Here is a 14,751-nt window from a genome sequence, read left to right as displayed (position 1 = left end):
TGCTAATCTTAAACACGCTCTAGGAGGCAAAGAAATCTGAGTAGTCCTGATTTAATCCGTTTGTTTTTGTCATTGTACCTAAGTGGTTAGAACTGATAAAAAGAATTAAAACGGAAGAGGGACGAGTAGGGAAAGGAATTACTTTGTACGATACTTAGCCGCATATCGATTCATATTACAGCCAAATAAAGAATGCAAGTCGAACAGTTTGTGGTAACGAACTGTAGTAAGGAGCGACCCGGCTCAATAGTAAACGAAACTCTAAAAAATGGAATTTTGATACCAAAAGATACATCAAAAGAATCAAATTTTCATGCTGATTTTAAATACATAAGTTTCATCAAATTTAGTCTTTGTCATCAAAAGTTACGAGCCTGAGAAAATTTGCTTTATTTTGGAAAATAGGGGGAAACATCCCCTAAAAGTTATAGAATCTTAACGAAAATCACACCATCGCATTCAGCGTATCAGAGAACCCCATATCAAAAATATCAAGCTCCTATCTACAAAACGGTCACGGGTGCGTGTTTATTTGTTGTTGTTTTTTCCAGGGGTCATCATATCGACCAAGTGGTCCCAGAATGTCACAAGAGGGCTCATTCTAACGGAAATGAAAATTCCTAGTGCCCTTTTTAAGTGACCAAAAATTGGAGGGCACCTAGGCCCCCTCCCATGCTTGTTTTTTTCCCGAAGTCAACGGATCAAAATTTTGAGATAACCATTTTGTTCCGCATAGTCGAGAACCATAATAACTATGTCTTTGGGGATGAATTACTCCCCCACAGTCCCTGGGGGAGGGACTGCAAGTTACAAACTTTGACCAGTGTTTACATACAGTAATGGCTATTGGGAAGTGTACAGACGTTTTCAGGGGGATTTTTTTGTTTTGGGGATGGGGTTGAGGGGAGGGGATATGTGGGAGGATCTTTTCTTGGAGGAATATGTCATGGGGGGAGAGAAATTCAATGAAAAGTCCGCGGGATTTTCTAGCATTACTATAAAAAAAAACAATGAAAAAATAAACATGAAAAAGATTTTCAATTGAAAGTAAGGAGTAGCATTAAAACTTAAAACGAACAGAGATTATTACGCATATGAAGGGTTCTAAAAATACTTTAGCATAAAGAGCGAGGTATTTAGAGGAGATAAATACCTCGCTCTTTATGCTAAAGTATTTTTGGTAATCTCAACTATTTATTCTACGACCTTTCTGACTCAGGGATCATTCTTAAAGAATTGGGACAAAACTTAAGATTTAGTGCAAAGAGCGAGGTATTAACGAGGGGACAAACCCCTTATATACATAATAAAAATATGAGATTATAAAAGTTTGTTACGTAAGTTAATTCTTAAGTTACGTATACTTTTTGCTAATAAAAACGCTCGTTACAAATTAAAAGTTCTAGTTGTCTTTTTAAGTAACCGAAAAATTGGAGGGCAACTAGGCCTCCTTCCCCGCCCCTTATTTCTCAAAATCGTCTGATCAAAACTAAGAGAAAGCCATTTAGCCAAAAAAGAATTAATATGCAAATTTCATTTTAATAGTTTATGTGCGGAGAGCCAAAATCAAACATGCATTAATTCAAAAACGTTCAGAAATTAAATGTAAAAAAAAAACTAGTTTTTTTTTAAAAACTTCATGGGTAGTTCATTTCAAAACTTCATAGTTCATTTCATGGGTAGTTTTTTTAACTGAAAGTAAGGAGCGACATTAAAACTTACAACGAACATAAATCACTCCGTATATGAAATGGGTTGTCCCCTCCGCAATCCCTCGCTCTTACCCTAAAGTTTTTAATTGTTTTAAAAAGTAGAATTGTAGCAAAGAGTCAAACTTTAGCTTAAAGAGCGAGGGATTGCGGAGGAGACAACCCATTTCATATACGGAGTAATTTCTGTTCGTTTTAAGTTTTAATATCGCTCCTTACTTTCAGCGAAAAAAACTAGTTTTTTTTTTTATTTAATACTTACAAAAACTCACACATATTTGAACAAAATCTATGCAGCAGAAACTACCGCATTAATATCCTGTTAAAGCTCCTTCCGTCATTGTTACAGTTAACCCCACGCTCAATATAGCTTTTTGCAATTGATATTCATCAATTGACGCCCAATAAAAAGTTTCTCATTGAAAGAAAGTGGTTTTCAATAGCTATCAGTGACAAAAATCAATTTCAGTCGATTGCATTAAGCTATATTGAACTCATGGTAAAGCGCCAAGGAAAAAAGACGCCGCTTTGACCCATATTATCTCTTTTTTTATGAATTTCTGATTTTTCTTGATGTTTAAATATGTGTACGGTTGTATAATTTTCTACTTACTTTTTCGTATGATGAGAGTTCGTTTTCAAAATCTTTGGTACTTTTTTGCAAAAAAACTTCTCGGATTTAGCACGAATAAGTAGTTGCTCTTAGAATACCTTATATAAAGAAAGAATTGTTATTTTTGTAGTTTTTCTTTTTATGTCCTCACAGAAACTGATTAATTTCCCAAGAAACCTTGAAAATATGATTTTTTACTCTTTTGGAATGATAGAAATATGATATACGCCCTCTTCGAGTAGGGTCTGGTGACGTGCTTCGTTGGAAGATTCTAGACGATGGCGCCAATCCATGGGAATATACGAGGGGGATGTATCTCTCAAATTTAGGGGATGCAATTGCTCAATGAAAATACTAAAAAAAAACTTACTTCCCATTAAGAAAAAAGGGTGTTTCCGAAACATGGTATGGCGAGGGGAGGAGATAAAACCCCTTTTCCCGATTGACGCCACTGTATCGAACTCTAATCCACTTATTCTGCATGCAAAGGGATTTAAATGAGGCTAAAAACCGCCACTTTTATTCTATAAAACTGGTTTGCTCCAAAGAACATTTAACATTTTCTGGATGTAATCTTAAGGATCACAAGTTCACGCACTTTTTCATAACAAAAATATTGAGGAAAATTTTCCTTTATTTCTATGAGCTCCATGTTCCAGCCTTCTATAGTAGAATCAACTAAAGCATCCAAAGATTTCCTGAAATAATCATAACACGGTGCCACTGTTTCCATGTCTTCTAGAGTAAAAACACACCTGGAAATAAAGTATTGATGATAAAGTAAGATGATAACTTTGTGTTCCTACTTCATCACGATGGCGATTGTAACTTCGAAGAAAGTGCCGCCCGTGACATCAAATGACCGTTAGTCAAACCGGTCATTGTAACGATCTGTAAGCAAGGAGTGACACGGCTCAATAGTAACCGAAACTCTAAGACATGGATTTTTGATATCATTAGATATATCTTAAGAATCGGCCTACTATGCTAATTCCAAATATATGAGATTCATCAAGTTTACTTTTACCCATCAAACGCTACGAGTCTGAGAATATTTGTCTAATTTTCGAAAAAAGAGGGAACCCCTAGGGGTGTAATTTCGTCAAGATTAGGGGGGACAAAGTTGGAGCCAATTTTCCTAAATCAAGTGAAAAAGACAGTAAAAACTAAAAAAAAAATAAGCCATTTGGTACCATAAAGGTACTATTTAGTACTTTAAAAGTACTACAAAGGTACTTTGTAGTACTATACAAAGTAACCATAAAGGTAAGGTTGCCTTTTTACCTTTTTTTTCGAACTATAAAGGTAAATATGTACTAAAGAACTGATCCGTTTCTATTGATGCCTGATTTCTACCGGTTTATCTTGTCAAGATTTTGGAAGAAATTAACTTTTAGCTAGGGGGACAAACCCAAGGTCGGGAGGGGAAGTTCCCCCTGCCCCATAGCGAATCATGCCCCCGAACCCCCCCTTCTATAAGTCAAGGAATCTAAATTAAATGTCACACCATCAAATTCAGCGTATCGGAGAAGCCTAGTGTAGAGGTTTTAAGCTCCAATTTTCAAAGACGTGTTCAAAATGTGGAGTTTGCTTCTTTTTTTGTCAAAAGAAAGATCACGGATGCGTTTTCACTTGATTTTTTGATACTTTCCCCAGGGGTGATCGTATCAAACTAATGGTCCTAGAATATCGGAAGAGAGCTCATTCAAACGGAAACTAAAGGTTCTAGTGCCCTTTTGGAGGGCGGCTAGCCTCCTCCCTCCTTCCCCAAAGTCGTCAGATCAAACTATCAAGATATCCATTTTGTTTCACCATAGTTCAAAGTTCCAATAGCAATGCTTTTGGTGTTGTTTTATGACTCTCCATGGTCCCTGGAGAAAGGGCTGTGAATGGTATCGGTATCAAGTGTATGGGTATAGGACGGTTTTTGAGTCACGGTTTTGAGCTTTCTATATGATTATGTGAAGAGTCTGTCTTTGTTAAGGCTGATTATGGTAATTCGTATTCAATGCTGTTTTTCCTACTAACCTAAGATCATAATTAACTTCCAAAATTTGATCAATTTTGTAAGGTAGAGAATTTTCCACTGGTAGAGTTTTCCATGGTAAGAAAAGTTCATGGGGAAACTTTCCGGGAAAAAATTTTACACCAGGGGGAGAGGATTTTCTGGCGTTATTTGATAGACAGTCATAAATTAGATTAAAAAAAAACCAACAATTTGAAGTAAGGAGTAATATTGAAAACGAACAGAAATTATTCCGTATATAAGGGGGGCTGCCACCCCCAAGAAAAAATAATAAATAAAAATGTCATAGTAGTGTCGCTACCATGTGATGTATCATGGATTTCCCGGCATTATTTGAAAAACGATTAGAAATTAAATAAAAAAAACAAGATTCTTCGACGGAAAGTAAGGAGCAATATTAAAACGAGCAGAAATTATTCCGTTACAAAGGGGCTGCCCCCTTCTCAATACCTTCCTCTTTACACTGAAGTTTTTGATTACTTTAAAAAGCAGAGTTGTGACAAAGAGTCGAACTTTAGCGTAAAGACCGGAGCATTGAGAAGGGGGCAGCCCCTTTCATGTAACGGAATAATTTCCGCTCGTTTTAAGTTTTAATATTGCTCCTTACTTTCGGTTGAAAAAACTTTTTTTTCTTTACTTAATCCACAAAAAAGCAGGGAATTTTGGTTAAAAAAAAGGAAGTAAAAATGGACCATAAATCACTTCCTGAATGCTTTGTACTTCGCATAGATTCAATTTAAAGCTTTCCAAAATCAATTCCGATAGCTTTTTGCCAAGTGGTTAATCCTTAGGAACTAGATCGCGTACAAAGAGCATTATATGTCACAGCTATGAATAATCCAAAGAAAAAACCAGGAATTAACATTCTTATATAACATCGGAAAGTTAGAGATGACAATTGGGCCTGGGGAAATCCATGATAATTTTCAAATACCAAATACAAAGATCAAAATACAGAGAGAGCAGTTACCTCTCAGTGTTTTGAAAAATACATTTAAGAAAAGAGAAACTTCAAAGTCTATAGTTTGTATATTTTTTGCTAGGAACGAATGTCTAAATAACACAGTTTGGAGTTACTAGCTTGAATGGGGAATGATTGCAAGTGTACCGCTATGTACAAAAATAAATTGAAAAAGAGAAATCTAGCAGCTTCTCTGAAGTCATCAGTCGATATAGCAAGATCGATAGCCCTATGGTGCTTCCAAATCAAATCCAGTTTCCACAGCGAATATATTTTGAATGGTCGATATTGAAACCGTTGGAGAAACTGGAACCATTTACTTACCAAAGAATAATATAAGATTAAAATATGGGTCTCTCAGAGTTACTTAATTTCAATTCATTGGATTCTTATAACACTACTACTACTAACAACTCACCGCAGCACCAAGCCGCTTGAGGCCAAAACAGCTACGCACGCTCTTCCTTCATCCCAATCCATTCAAAGCCTCCCTCTTTACATGCTCCTAGGAAGTCCCCATTTCCTTTGAATCTTTCTTTATGACATCCTACCATCCCATATGAGGACGACCTGCTTTCCGTTTAGCCCTAGATGGTTGGCCGAAAAGGAGAATCTTGGGCAATATGTCATCCTTCATCTGCAGAATGTGCCCTAGCCATCTCAATCTTTGCTTCATTATAACCCTAGAAAGCGAGATTGAACCTAATTTTTCGTACAGCCTAGAGTTTGAAATACTGTCAGTCATACGGGTACCCAGCACAATCCGTTGGCAATTTCTCTGGAAAATATCTAGTAAATTGTCATCCGCTTTTCGGAGCGCCCATTATTCAGAGCCATATTTTGACAACTGTCATCACTGTACCTTCCAATATTTTAATCTTGGTTTGCAGACTGAACTTCCTATTCTTCCAAACTTTTTTGAACTGTGAAAAACACCCTGAACCTTGACTATTCTACTTTTACTTTTACCATCTTAACTGTTACCACCGTCTTTACTAATAATACTACCAAGGTAAGTGAAGCTCCCAACCTGATCAATCTTTTCGTTACCCGACGTCACCTTTTCATCTTCGCTTCTTCCTAGCCTTAGTGACTTAGTCTTCTTAACATTAATTTTCAAGCCTATTCTAGCACCCTGAACTCGCAAAACCTATAAAAGTCCATTCATTTTGCTCACACTTTCATCTAGGATGCTTAAATTATCAGCATAATCTAAGTCCAGGAGGATTTTCCTCCCCATTTGATTCCGTGATTTGGAACTCCGTCAAAATAATCCATATAAAGGGGGATAGAACAAAACCTTGCTCAACCCCTGATTTATCACAAGACCAGCTGCTAACCTCATTTCCTACCTTAGCCACAGCAGTGCTATTCTCGTACATAACACTAATCACTTTAATGAATTTGTCTGGTATACCAGACAAAGGATAACAAAGGATAAGGCCTTTGTTGAAGCTCTTCTATTAACAGAATCGAATGCTTGCTCATAATCGATAAAACTGAGGAACAAAGGTGTTTGACAACTAAGGCACTTGTCAATTATTAACCTAAGAGTGAAAACTTGGTCGACACATTCTCTACCTTTTCTAAAACCGCACTGTTCTTCTCTTAAAACTTTGTCGATAGCATCTCTCAATCTAAAAAGTATCATATTACTAAATAATTTGCTACCTACACAGACCAGACTAATGCCTCGGTAATTACGACACTCACTCGTATCCCCTTTCTTATACAGTGATTTCTTATAACTTATTTCTAACCTCAGAGCCACTGTATTTAAGTAACTCATATACCACACTATCAGCACCTGGAGCCTTATTGTTTTCTAATCCTTTTAGTACTGTTGCTAATTCTTCCTCACAAAACAAGCTTTCTTTCACATCCAAGATATCACAAAATTTTTAATTTTCCTCTATATCTTTTCCTGCAACTGTATCTCGGCTTAGCACATTCTCGAAATGTTCCGCCCATCTCTCTTTAATTCTTTCCTTATTACTAATTATGGCCCCGTTCCTATCTTAACTGAGACAAGTCCGGATTGACTACACCCTCTCAATGTATTAACATGTCAGTACAATATTTTACTATTATGCCGTCTAGCTGCATCCTCCAGATCCTTGGGCAATTTTATCCATGGCCTTCACTTCACACGTCCTTAATTGCTCAATATTTTAATGCTTTCTCCTTTTTCTTTACATTCCTTTTGTTTTCATATAATCTATCACTCAGATAATTTTTGTACAAACCCCTTCTTCTCTCTATTAAACATACAGCTTTTTCACTAATATTCCTGGTTGCAGTTTTAACTTATTTTCCTAAAACAGCTTCAGCAGCTTCACAAATTGTTTTTCTAAAATTATTCCAACCATATTCCACATTGCCAAATTTTAAACTCTCAAGTTTCAACTACTCATTATCAATTCTCATTATTCAACTGCTCTTGGAAAGTTTCGCTCAAATTCCTATTATGGAGCCTACCAACATCATAACTTCCCGAGAGATAGTTACCGTTCCGAAATTCCAGCTTCAAATCAACCCACGACACTATTAGATGGCGATCTTAACTTTTAACAGCACTCGTATATACCCTAATATCTTTTATTGATCCCAGTAGTCTTTGGTTTACTACAACTTAATCAATAAGGTTTGCCGTCTTACCTTCACTTCAATACCATGTCAACTTATGGGCCATTTTATGACCAAACACCGTATTGGTTATAACTAGATTGTTATACCTACAAAATTGCAAAAGTATGTAGCCATTCCTGTTTTATTTTCTCACACCAAATTTACATAAGCTAGGATACCATCTATCCCTGATTCTACCGACCTGGGCGTTAAAATCTTCTTGTAAAAATACCATATTTCTCCCTGGGAACCTGTCTATCTGCTTCTGACTGTAAGTAAAAGTCACTTTTATCTATGTCAGTTGGTTAAACAGGGGCATATACTACTATAACTGCTAGATAGAAAATAAACATATATGTACCTTCTTTCCAAAGCTATGAAAGCTTGTTTATCTTTTCCGCTGGTCATAAGGTCTTTCAGTGTGTCCACAAAGGCATCCGTCAAAGTGTTATGATAAACAACTACAAAGAAGACAAGATTATTATCAATTGACTTCTGTCGGATTAGGCTTCTCCTGGGTTCTAGCATAAATCGTCAAAGGTTAGAGTAAGTAACTTAGTTAACATTTAAACTAAAAACCAAAGTGGGTTGACAATATTCAAAGAAATCAATGAAAAGACAGACGCACGCAGCGCCAATTTTAGAATGATCTCAATAATCTTCTTATGGAAAGGGTGGAGTTTGGGGTCTTTAAGTGAACACAAATGAATCTGTTGAGCAATTCAACTCTTAAGAAGTATTTCGCAAAAATAAATCAACTATAAACTACCAAGACAGACAAAACGAAAAAGAAAACCAAATCATATAACAAAAAAAACTAAATATATCATCTCTGAGCTAATATAATTTTAATTGACATCCCCAAATCCATAATTACTGAGCCTTTCAACAATGTTGAAGAAAATAAACTTCCCAAATTTTTGCTTGTATGATTGTCTTGGAAAATGATGGACGTGGGGGGGGAGGGGGACTGGTTACTCTCAAATCACCCCAGACTCTTAAAAATGTACTGAAACTTCCAATTTCAAATCAAATGAGTCTCATCTGATGTCTATACGACTACCCTTCTGTAAAAAACCTTATACGTCCCAGGACATAACATAAAATCCTTGTAGGGGTGAATATGGAGAAAAGAGTGAATTTGCTGTCCCATTGGAAATGTGTTACAATTTTATAATTTTCTTGGATATATACTGTGTATATTTGAACAATTTTTTTTCTTTTTTCAATTTTTCAAGTTGCATTATTTTGCAACACAGGCCTGCAACAGTTTTTAAATATCTTAATTAGTCACACTTGAAGAGCATGCAGACTAAGGAGAAGACGTCCAGAAATCGCTTTTGCAGTTTCAGTTTTCACCGAGCGGGATTTTGTTATCATTACGGCGCAAATTCTTTGTATAGACTGTAGTGAATTTACGATGGATTTTTTCCTTATAGTGGCAATCCATAATAGTGCTGCACAGAGTAATTTGGTTTCACTAGCCCCTTGTAAAGGTGCCTTAAAATACTTGGCCTTAATTCCTAAGTTAGCTTAATGGCGATACAAAGTCGAGTTTGATTTCCTTGTGATTTATTATGGAACTAATTCACTAGAAAAAAATTGCTGGTCTTTTCTTCGAACTAATGCTAAAAGGACCCTCTCCCCAATAATCATACTTTTGGAGCATAAAATTGAAAATAAATGCTTTGTCTTTACTCTTATCTGTGGGAAAAAGACATCAAACTACCAGACAAGACAAATTTTATTCGTCCGCACTTGTGTTGCAAATGATTGTATGTGGCATTGTCGCGACTATGTCTATGCTGAAAAATGACGGACTTTCTTCAGACACTTATATCAAATATATCAAAATTCAATAAGATTCAAATAAAATTATATACGAAACAAGTTTGAGCCTGTTTTGGGTGTCATGAAGCAACCCAAAGACTTTCTTGTCAACATTTTTTTTAATCATTGAGATCCCCTTTTGTTTTGTCCATTTTTAGGTGTCAGGAATCGATACATTCCATATTTCTTCAAAACATTCCCTCATCGTAGTTTGTTTTATCCAGTATACATGCCCAGTTGGATGGAAAAAAATTGATACAAAACAAATCTAGGCTTGTTTCAATTCAAACACTCTCTTGTCAAATTTTTTCATCATTAAGATCCTCTTTTCTCACTTAAAGGCCCAGTAAAATTCAAAGCGATCGGATAAAAGCACTGTTTGGTCTATTTTGGAGTGTCAAGAATCGATGCAACCCACATTTCTTCAGAATATTCCCTCCTCTTAGTTTATTTTATACAGTATGCATGCCCAGTCGAATTAAAATGAAATTAGATACGAAACAAATTTGAGCCTGCTTTGGGAGTCTTGAACCAATCAAGAATCGATGCAACCCACATTTCTTCAAAATATTCCCTCCTCTTAGTTTACTTTATCCAGTATACTTGCCCAGTAAGACGTGAAAAAATAGATACGAAACAAGTTTGAGCCTGTTTTGGGTGTCATGAATCCATCCAAAACTTTATTGTAAATTTTGTTATTCATCATTTAGATCCTCTTTTCCCACCTACATGCCTAGTAAGATTCAAACTGATCAGATAAAAGCACTGTTTGGTCCATTTTGGAGATTCAAGAATCGATGCAACCCACATTTCTTCAAATCATTCCCTCCTCTTAGTTTATTTTTTCCAATATACATGTGAAGTTGGGTGAAAAAATAGATGCGAAACAAATTTGAGCCCGTTTTGGGTGTCATTGATCATTCCAAACACTTATTTCAATTTTGTTTTTCATCATTGAGGTCCCCTTTTGTTTGGTCCATTTTCGGGTGTCAAGAATCAGTACAGCCCACATTTCTTCAAAACATTCCCTCATCATAATTTTTTTATCCTGTATACATGCCCAGTTGGATGGGAAAAAAATTAGATACAAAACAAATCAAGGCTTGTGTTGGATGTCATGAATTAATACAAACCCTTTTATTCAACTTTCTTTTCATCATTGAGATTTTTTCCTAACTACAAGCCCTGTAAGGTTCAAACCGATCGGATGAAAGCAGGTTTGATTCATTTTGGAGTATCAAGGATCGATGCAACTCACATTTCTTCAAAATTTCCTTCCTCTTTGCTTATTTTATCCAGTATACTTGCCAAGTTCGATGTAAAAAATTAGATAAGAAACAAATTTGAGCCTGTTTTGGGTTTTATGAATTAATCCAAACACTTTCTTGTCAACTTTTTTTTCTTTATCATTAAGATCCCCTTTTCCCCCCTATATGTCCAGTAAAATTCAAATCGATCGGGTAAAAGCACTGTTTGGTCCATTTTTGGGTGTCAAGAATCGGTACAGCCCACATTTCTTCAAAACATTCCCTCATCATGATTTTTTTTATCCTGTATACATGCCCAGTTGGATGGAAAAAAATTAGATACAAAACAAATCAAGGCTTGTGTTGGATGTCATGAATTAATAAAAACCCTTTTTTCAACTTTTTTTTTCATCATTGAGATTTTTTCCTACCTACAAGCCTTGTAAGGTTCAAACCGATCGGATAAAAACATGTTTGATTCATTTTGGGGTGTCAAGAATCAATGCAACTGACATTCCTTCAAAATTTCCCTCCTCTTTGCTTATTTTATCCAGTATACTTGCCCAGTTCGATGTAAAAAATTTGATAAGAAACAAATTTGAGCCTGTTTTGGGTTTTATGAATCAGTCCAAACACTTTCTTGTCAACTTTCTTTTTCTTTATCATTAAGGTCCCCTTTTCCCCCCTATATGCCCAGTAAAATTCCAATCGATCGGGTAAAAGCACTGTGTGGTCCATTTTGGGGTGTCAAGAATCGATGCAGCCCACATTTCTTCAAAATATTCCCTGCTCTTAGTCTGTTTTATCCAGTTTGCATGCCCAGTTAGATGTAAAGAATTAGATAAGAAACAAGTTTCAGCCTGTTTTGGGTGTCATGAATCAATCCAAACACTTTTTTTGTCAACCTTTTTTCATCACTCAGATCCCCTTTTTCCAACTACATGCCCAGTAATATTCAATCTGATCGGATCAAAGCACTGTTTGGTCCATTTTGGGATGTCAAGAATCGATACAACCCACATTTCTTCAAAATATTCCCTTCTCTTATTTTGTTTTGTCCAGTATACATTCCCAGTTATGATTTAAAAAATTTAGGCCTCTTTTGAGTGTCATGAATCGATTCAGTCAATTGTTTGTCATGTACGTTTCCTTACCCCTACCAGCACGCCCAGTTAGTTTCAAGCTATTCAGAGTAAAAAAAATTGGGGGGGGGGGCATTATTGTGTCACAAATTGACACAACCAACTGTTTTTCTTTACTTTATTTCTCATCATTCGTTGGACCATTGGAATCTATCTTGGTTCAGCCTATATATCTTGCAAGTTTTAGCCAATCAGAGATCACAAATATTTTACCCAGTTTCGAGTCTAGTTCTAATTTTTGATACTTACGGTCAGCAGCTATAATTGTTGTAACTTCTGGTAAAATCTGCTTGAGTGATTCCTTCCATTCTTTGGTGAAAAAATCTAATTCATTCACAATTACTTCTCCATTAATATGTTCCTTGTTCTCTTCTACGTTGGATTTGATCATTTTAAGGATCTCTCCACGATCAACATCTAAAGGTGGAAATAAAAATTGAAAACAATCATGAAAATTATTCACAAATGATAGTAAACAGAAATAGCTGCACTTTAGAAACAAGAAAGATCTTTTACTTATAAAAATATGTGCATTTTGTGTTTCATTTGAAATGGAAATTCCTACATGTCAAAAGCCAAAGGGCGTGCCTAATAGCCACTTCCGATATTTTATTAATTATTTTCTTGTTATTGTAGGATATATTTTCTTAAAATAATTTAGTTTACTTCTAAAAGTCCTCTAGGTTGAAACTAGTCGTAACTCCGATGGAAAAAGAAAGAATATCAGAATAAAAAAAGGAATAATAATTTGTTTTTTAATGCGACACGAGTAATTGGAAACGAAAACAAATTGCGTATCTAAAAGAGTACTAAAACTTGATTCTCATTAAATTGGATTGAAATTCCTATATAAATAATGCAAATATTTTACATCTGATTTTTACAGAACATATTTTTAAAAGACATAAAAAAAGATTAAAATAAAAAATTTAAAGGAAGAATCAAAAAGGAAGAATAAAAAAACAGAATATTCGTAAAATAGATTGCTGATAGACTATACCTCTTTGAAAATTTTCAGTGTTATCGTTCTTTCTTTTTAATGGAACAATTTTGTATAGGTGGTCCCCCTGGGGGACCACCCAGGGAACCTTGCCTTCCCTGGGCTGCTGTGTGTATATAGCGTCGGTTTTTGTCTGCTTCTCCTTGATGTTGTGCAATAGCGTAAAGGTTCTTCTTCAAGTGCATGTTTTAATCAGTATCAACTAGTTCATGGCAACGAATTATAGAAGAATTTACTGTATATGATGTTTCGGAATATATAAATTCATTAAGTTTAAAGTTAACCAACAGTTGTTATGTGCCTGAGATAATTTGCTCCATTTTTAAAAAAGAGACAAACCGCTGCCAAATCTTTGTGACATTTTCTTCATCAGAGCGTCTACCAGAACGGAGTCATTTCTCAGTCAATTCAAGCGTTCTGGTTATTTCAAGCGTCCTAGCTGGGTTTTTACCGCGTCCATGCATAATCTATCATTAGATTCGTTTCGTCAGGACACCTGCCACAAAAGGCAATCCAATCTCAGCCGAACCACTTGGAAAATAAGAGCTAGTCTTTTTCTTTTTTTTTCTTTTTTTATGTATTTTGGAGATCATCGATATGATTTTTTTGGGAAAGAAAATGTGAAGATGTCCCTGAATTCTTGTCATCAGAACCTCTAACTGGAAGGGCAATTGGGTCTTAACGAAACTTGATCGGAAGCAAGATGAAGTGCCATAGTTGTAGGTCTTGGGGTATCCGTATAAATTCTGACCTCCATTGGGGAAAGGCTTTCCAAATTATTATTATAAGGATATCTACCAAAAGAGAGTTGTAGGCATCCACCAAAATAAAAAGTTGGGTCTTAACCAAATCTTATGGGAAGTAAGTCCATAATTGTTTGTCATAATCATAATTACTACAGGGGTTTGTCGAACCTTAACGAAACATGGTAGAAATCAGTAATGATTTTGGCTGTGCCTTCTTAGATCAGTACCCAGTCCAAATTCAGTAGGGGAGGGAAAGGGGGCTGGGTATGTCTCCAAATATTTGTCATCAGAACAAAAACCAGGAAAGTCTTTCAGATATCAAGCCAGTCCATTCTGAAGTAACTGTTAATGCCCTGTTTACACATTTGAGAGTCGGCGAATTAGTTTTCTGACAGAGGAACACCAGGGATCTCTAATTCTCGTATGTACTTCTACAATAAGAGAACAGACCAAACTTAGTTGAAAATAAGAGCTAAGCTCAATACTATATACTTGTAAGGTTCAAAGATGATCCATTCAATACAGGAAGGGGTGGGATAAGAATACCAAAATTATTTTCGTCAGCAAAATTACTAGGCGGACTAGCAGAATTCATTTGACAACGCATGTTTAACAGCTAGAATTCTGGTTTTGGGTGTTGTACTCGATTGAAATACTGCAGGGGAAGCATCAAGCCCTTATCATCCAAATCCACAAGAAATTAGATCTTGATCAGATTTGGTAGGGATCAACAGCTAGTACCTCAGCTGACCCTTCTTAGCGTCCGCACGGATACCAATAAGCATTGTTGTTTGTATTACTCAGCAACTGTGACCCACGGGTCATAGTTGTCACAGTAGTTCACTTGTC

At 35.8% G+C, this 14,751-nt stretch overlaps 1 protein-coding gene across 3 annotated transcripts in view; it reads right to left on the bottom strand.

Annotated features, from left to right (window-relative positions):
• Positions 1-2,814: 2,814 nt before the first annotated feature.
• Positions 2,815-14,751, bottom strand: part of LOC136027589 (methyltransferase-like protein 22) — a 21,360-nt gene continuing 9,423 nt past the window's right edge. For all 3 annotated transcript variants that reach the window (XM_065704976.1, XM_065704978.1, XM_065704977.1), the window contains exons 5-7: positions 12,406-12,573; positions 8,299-8,398; positions 2,815-3,077 (exon numbers count right to left, since the gene is read on the bottom strand). In XM_065704976.1, coding sequence (XP_065561048.1) covers positions 2,876-3,077; positions 8,299-8,398; positions 12,406-12,573 — 470 coding nt within the window. In that variant the 3' untranslated portion in view covers positions 2,815-2,875. The remainder of the gene's footprint in view (positions 3,078-8,298; positions 8,399-12,405; positions 12,574-14,751) is intronic.

This window comes from Artemia franciscana, chromosome 5, assembly GCF_032884065.1.
Source record: "Artemia franciscana chromosome 5, ASM3288406v1, whole genome shotgun sequence".
NCBI classification, from domain to species: domain Eukaryota; kingdom Metazoa; phylum Arthropoda; class Branchiopoda; order Anostraca; family Artemiidae; genus Artemia; species Artemia franciscana.
This window is presented reverse-complemented; position numbering and strand designations above follow the sequence as displayed.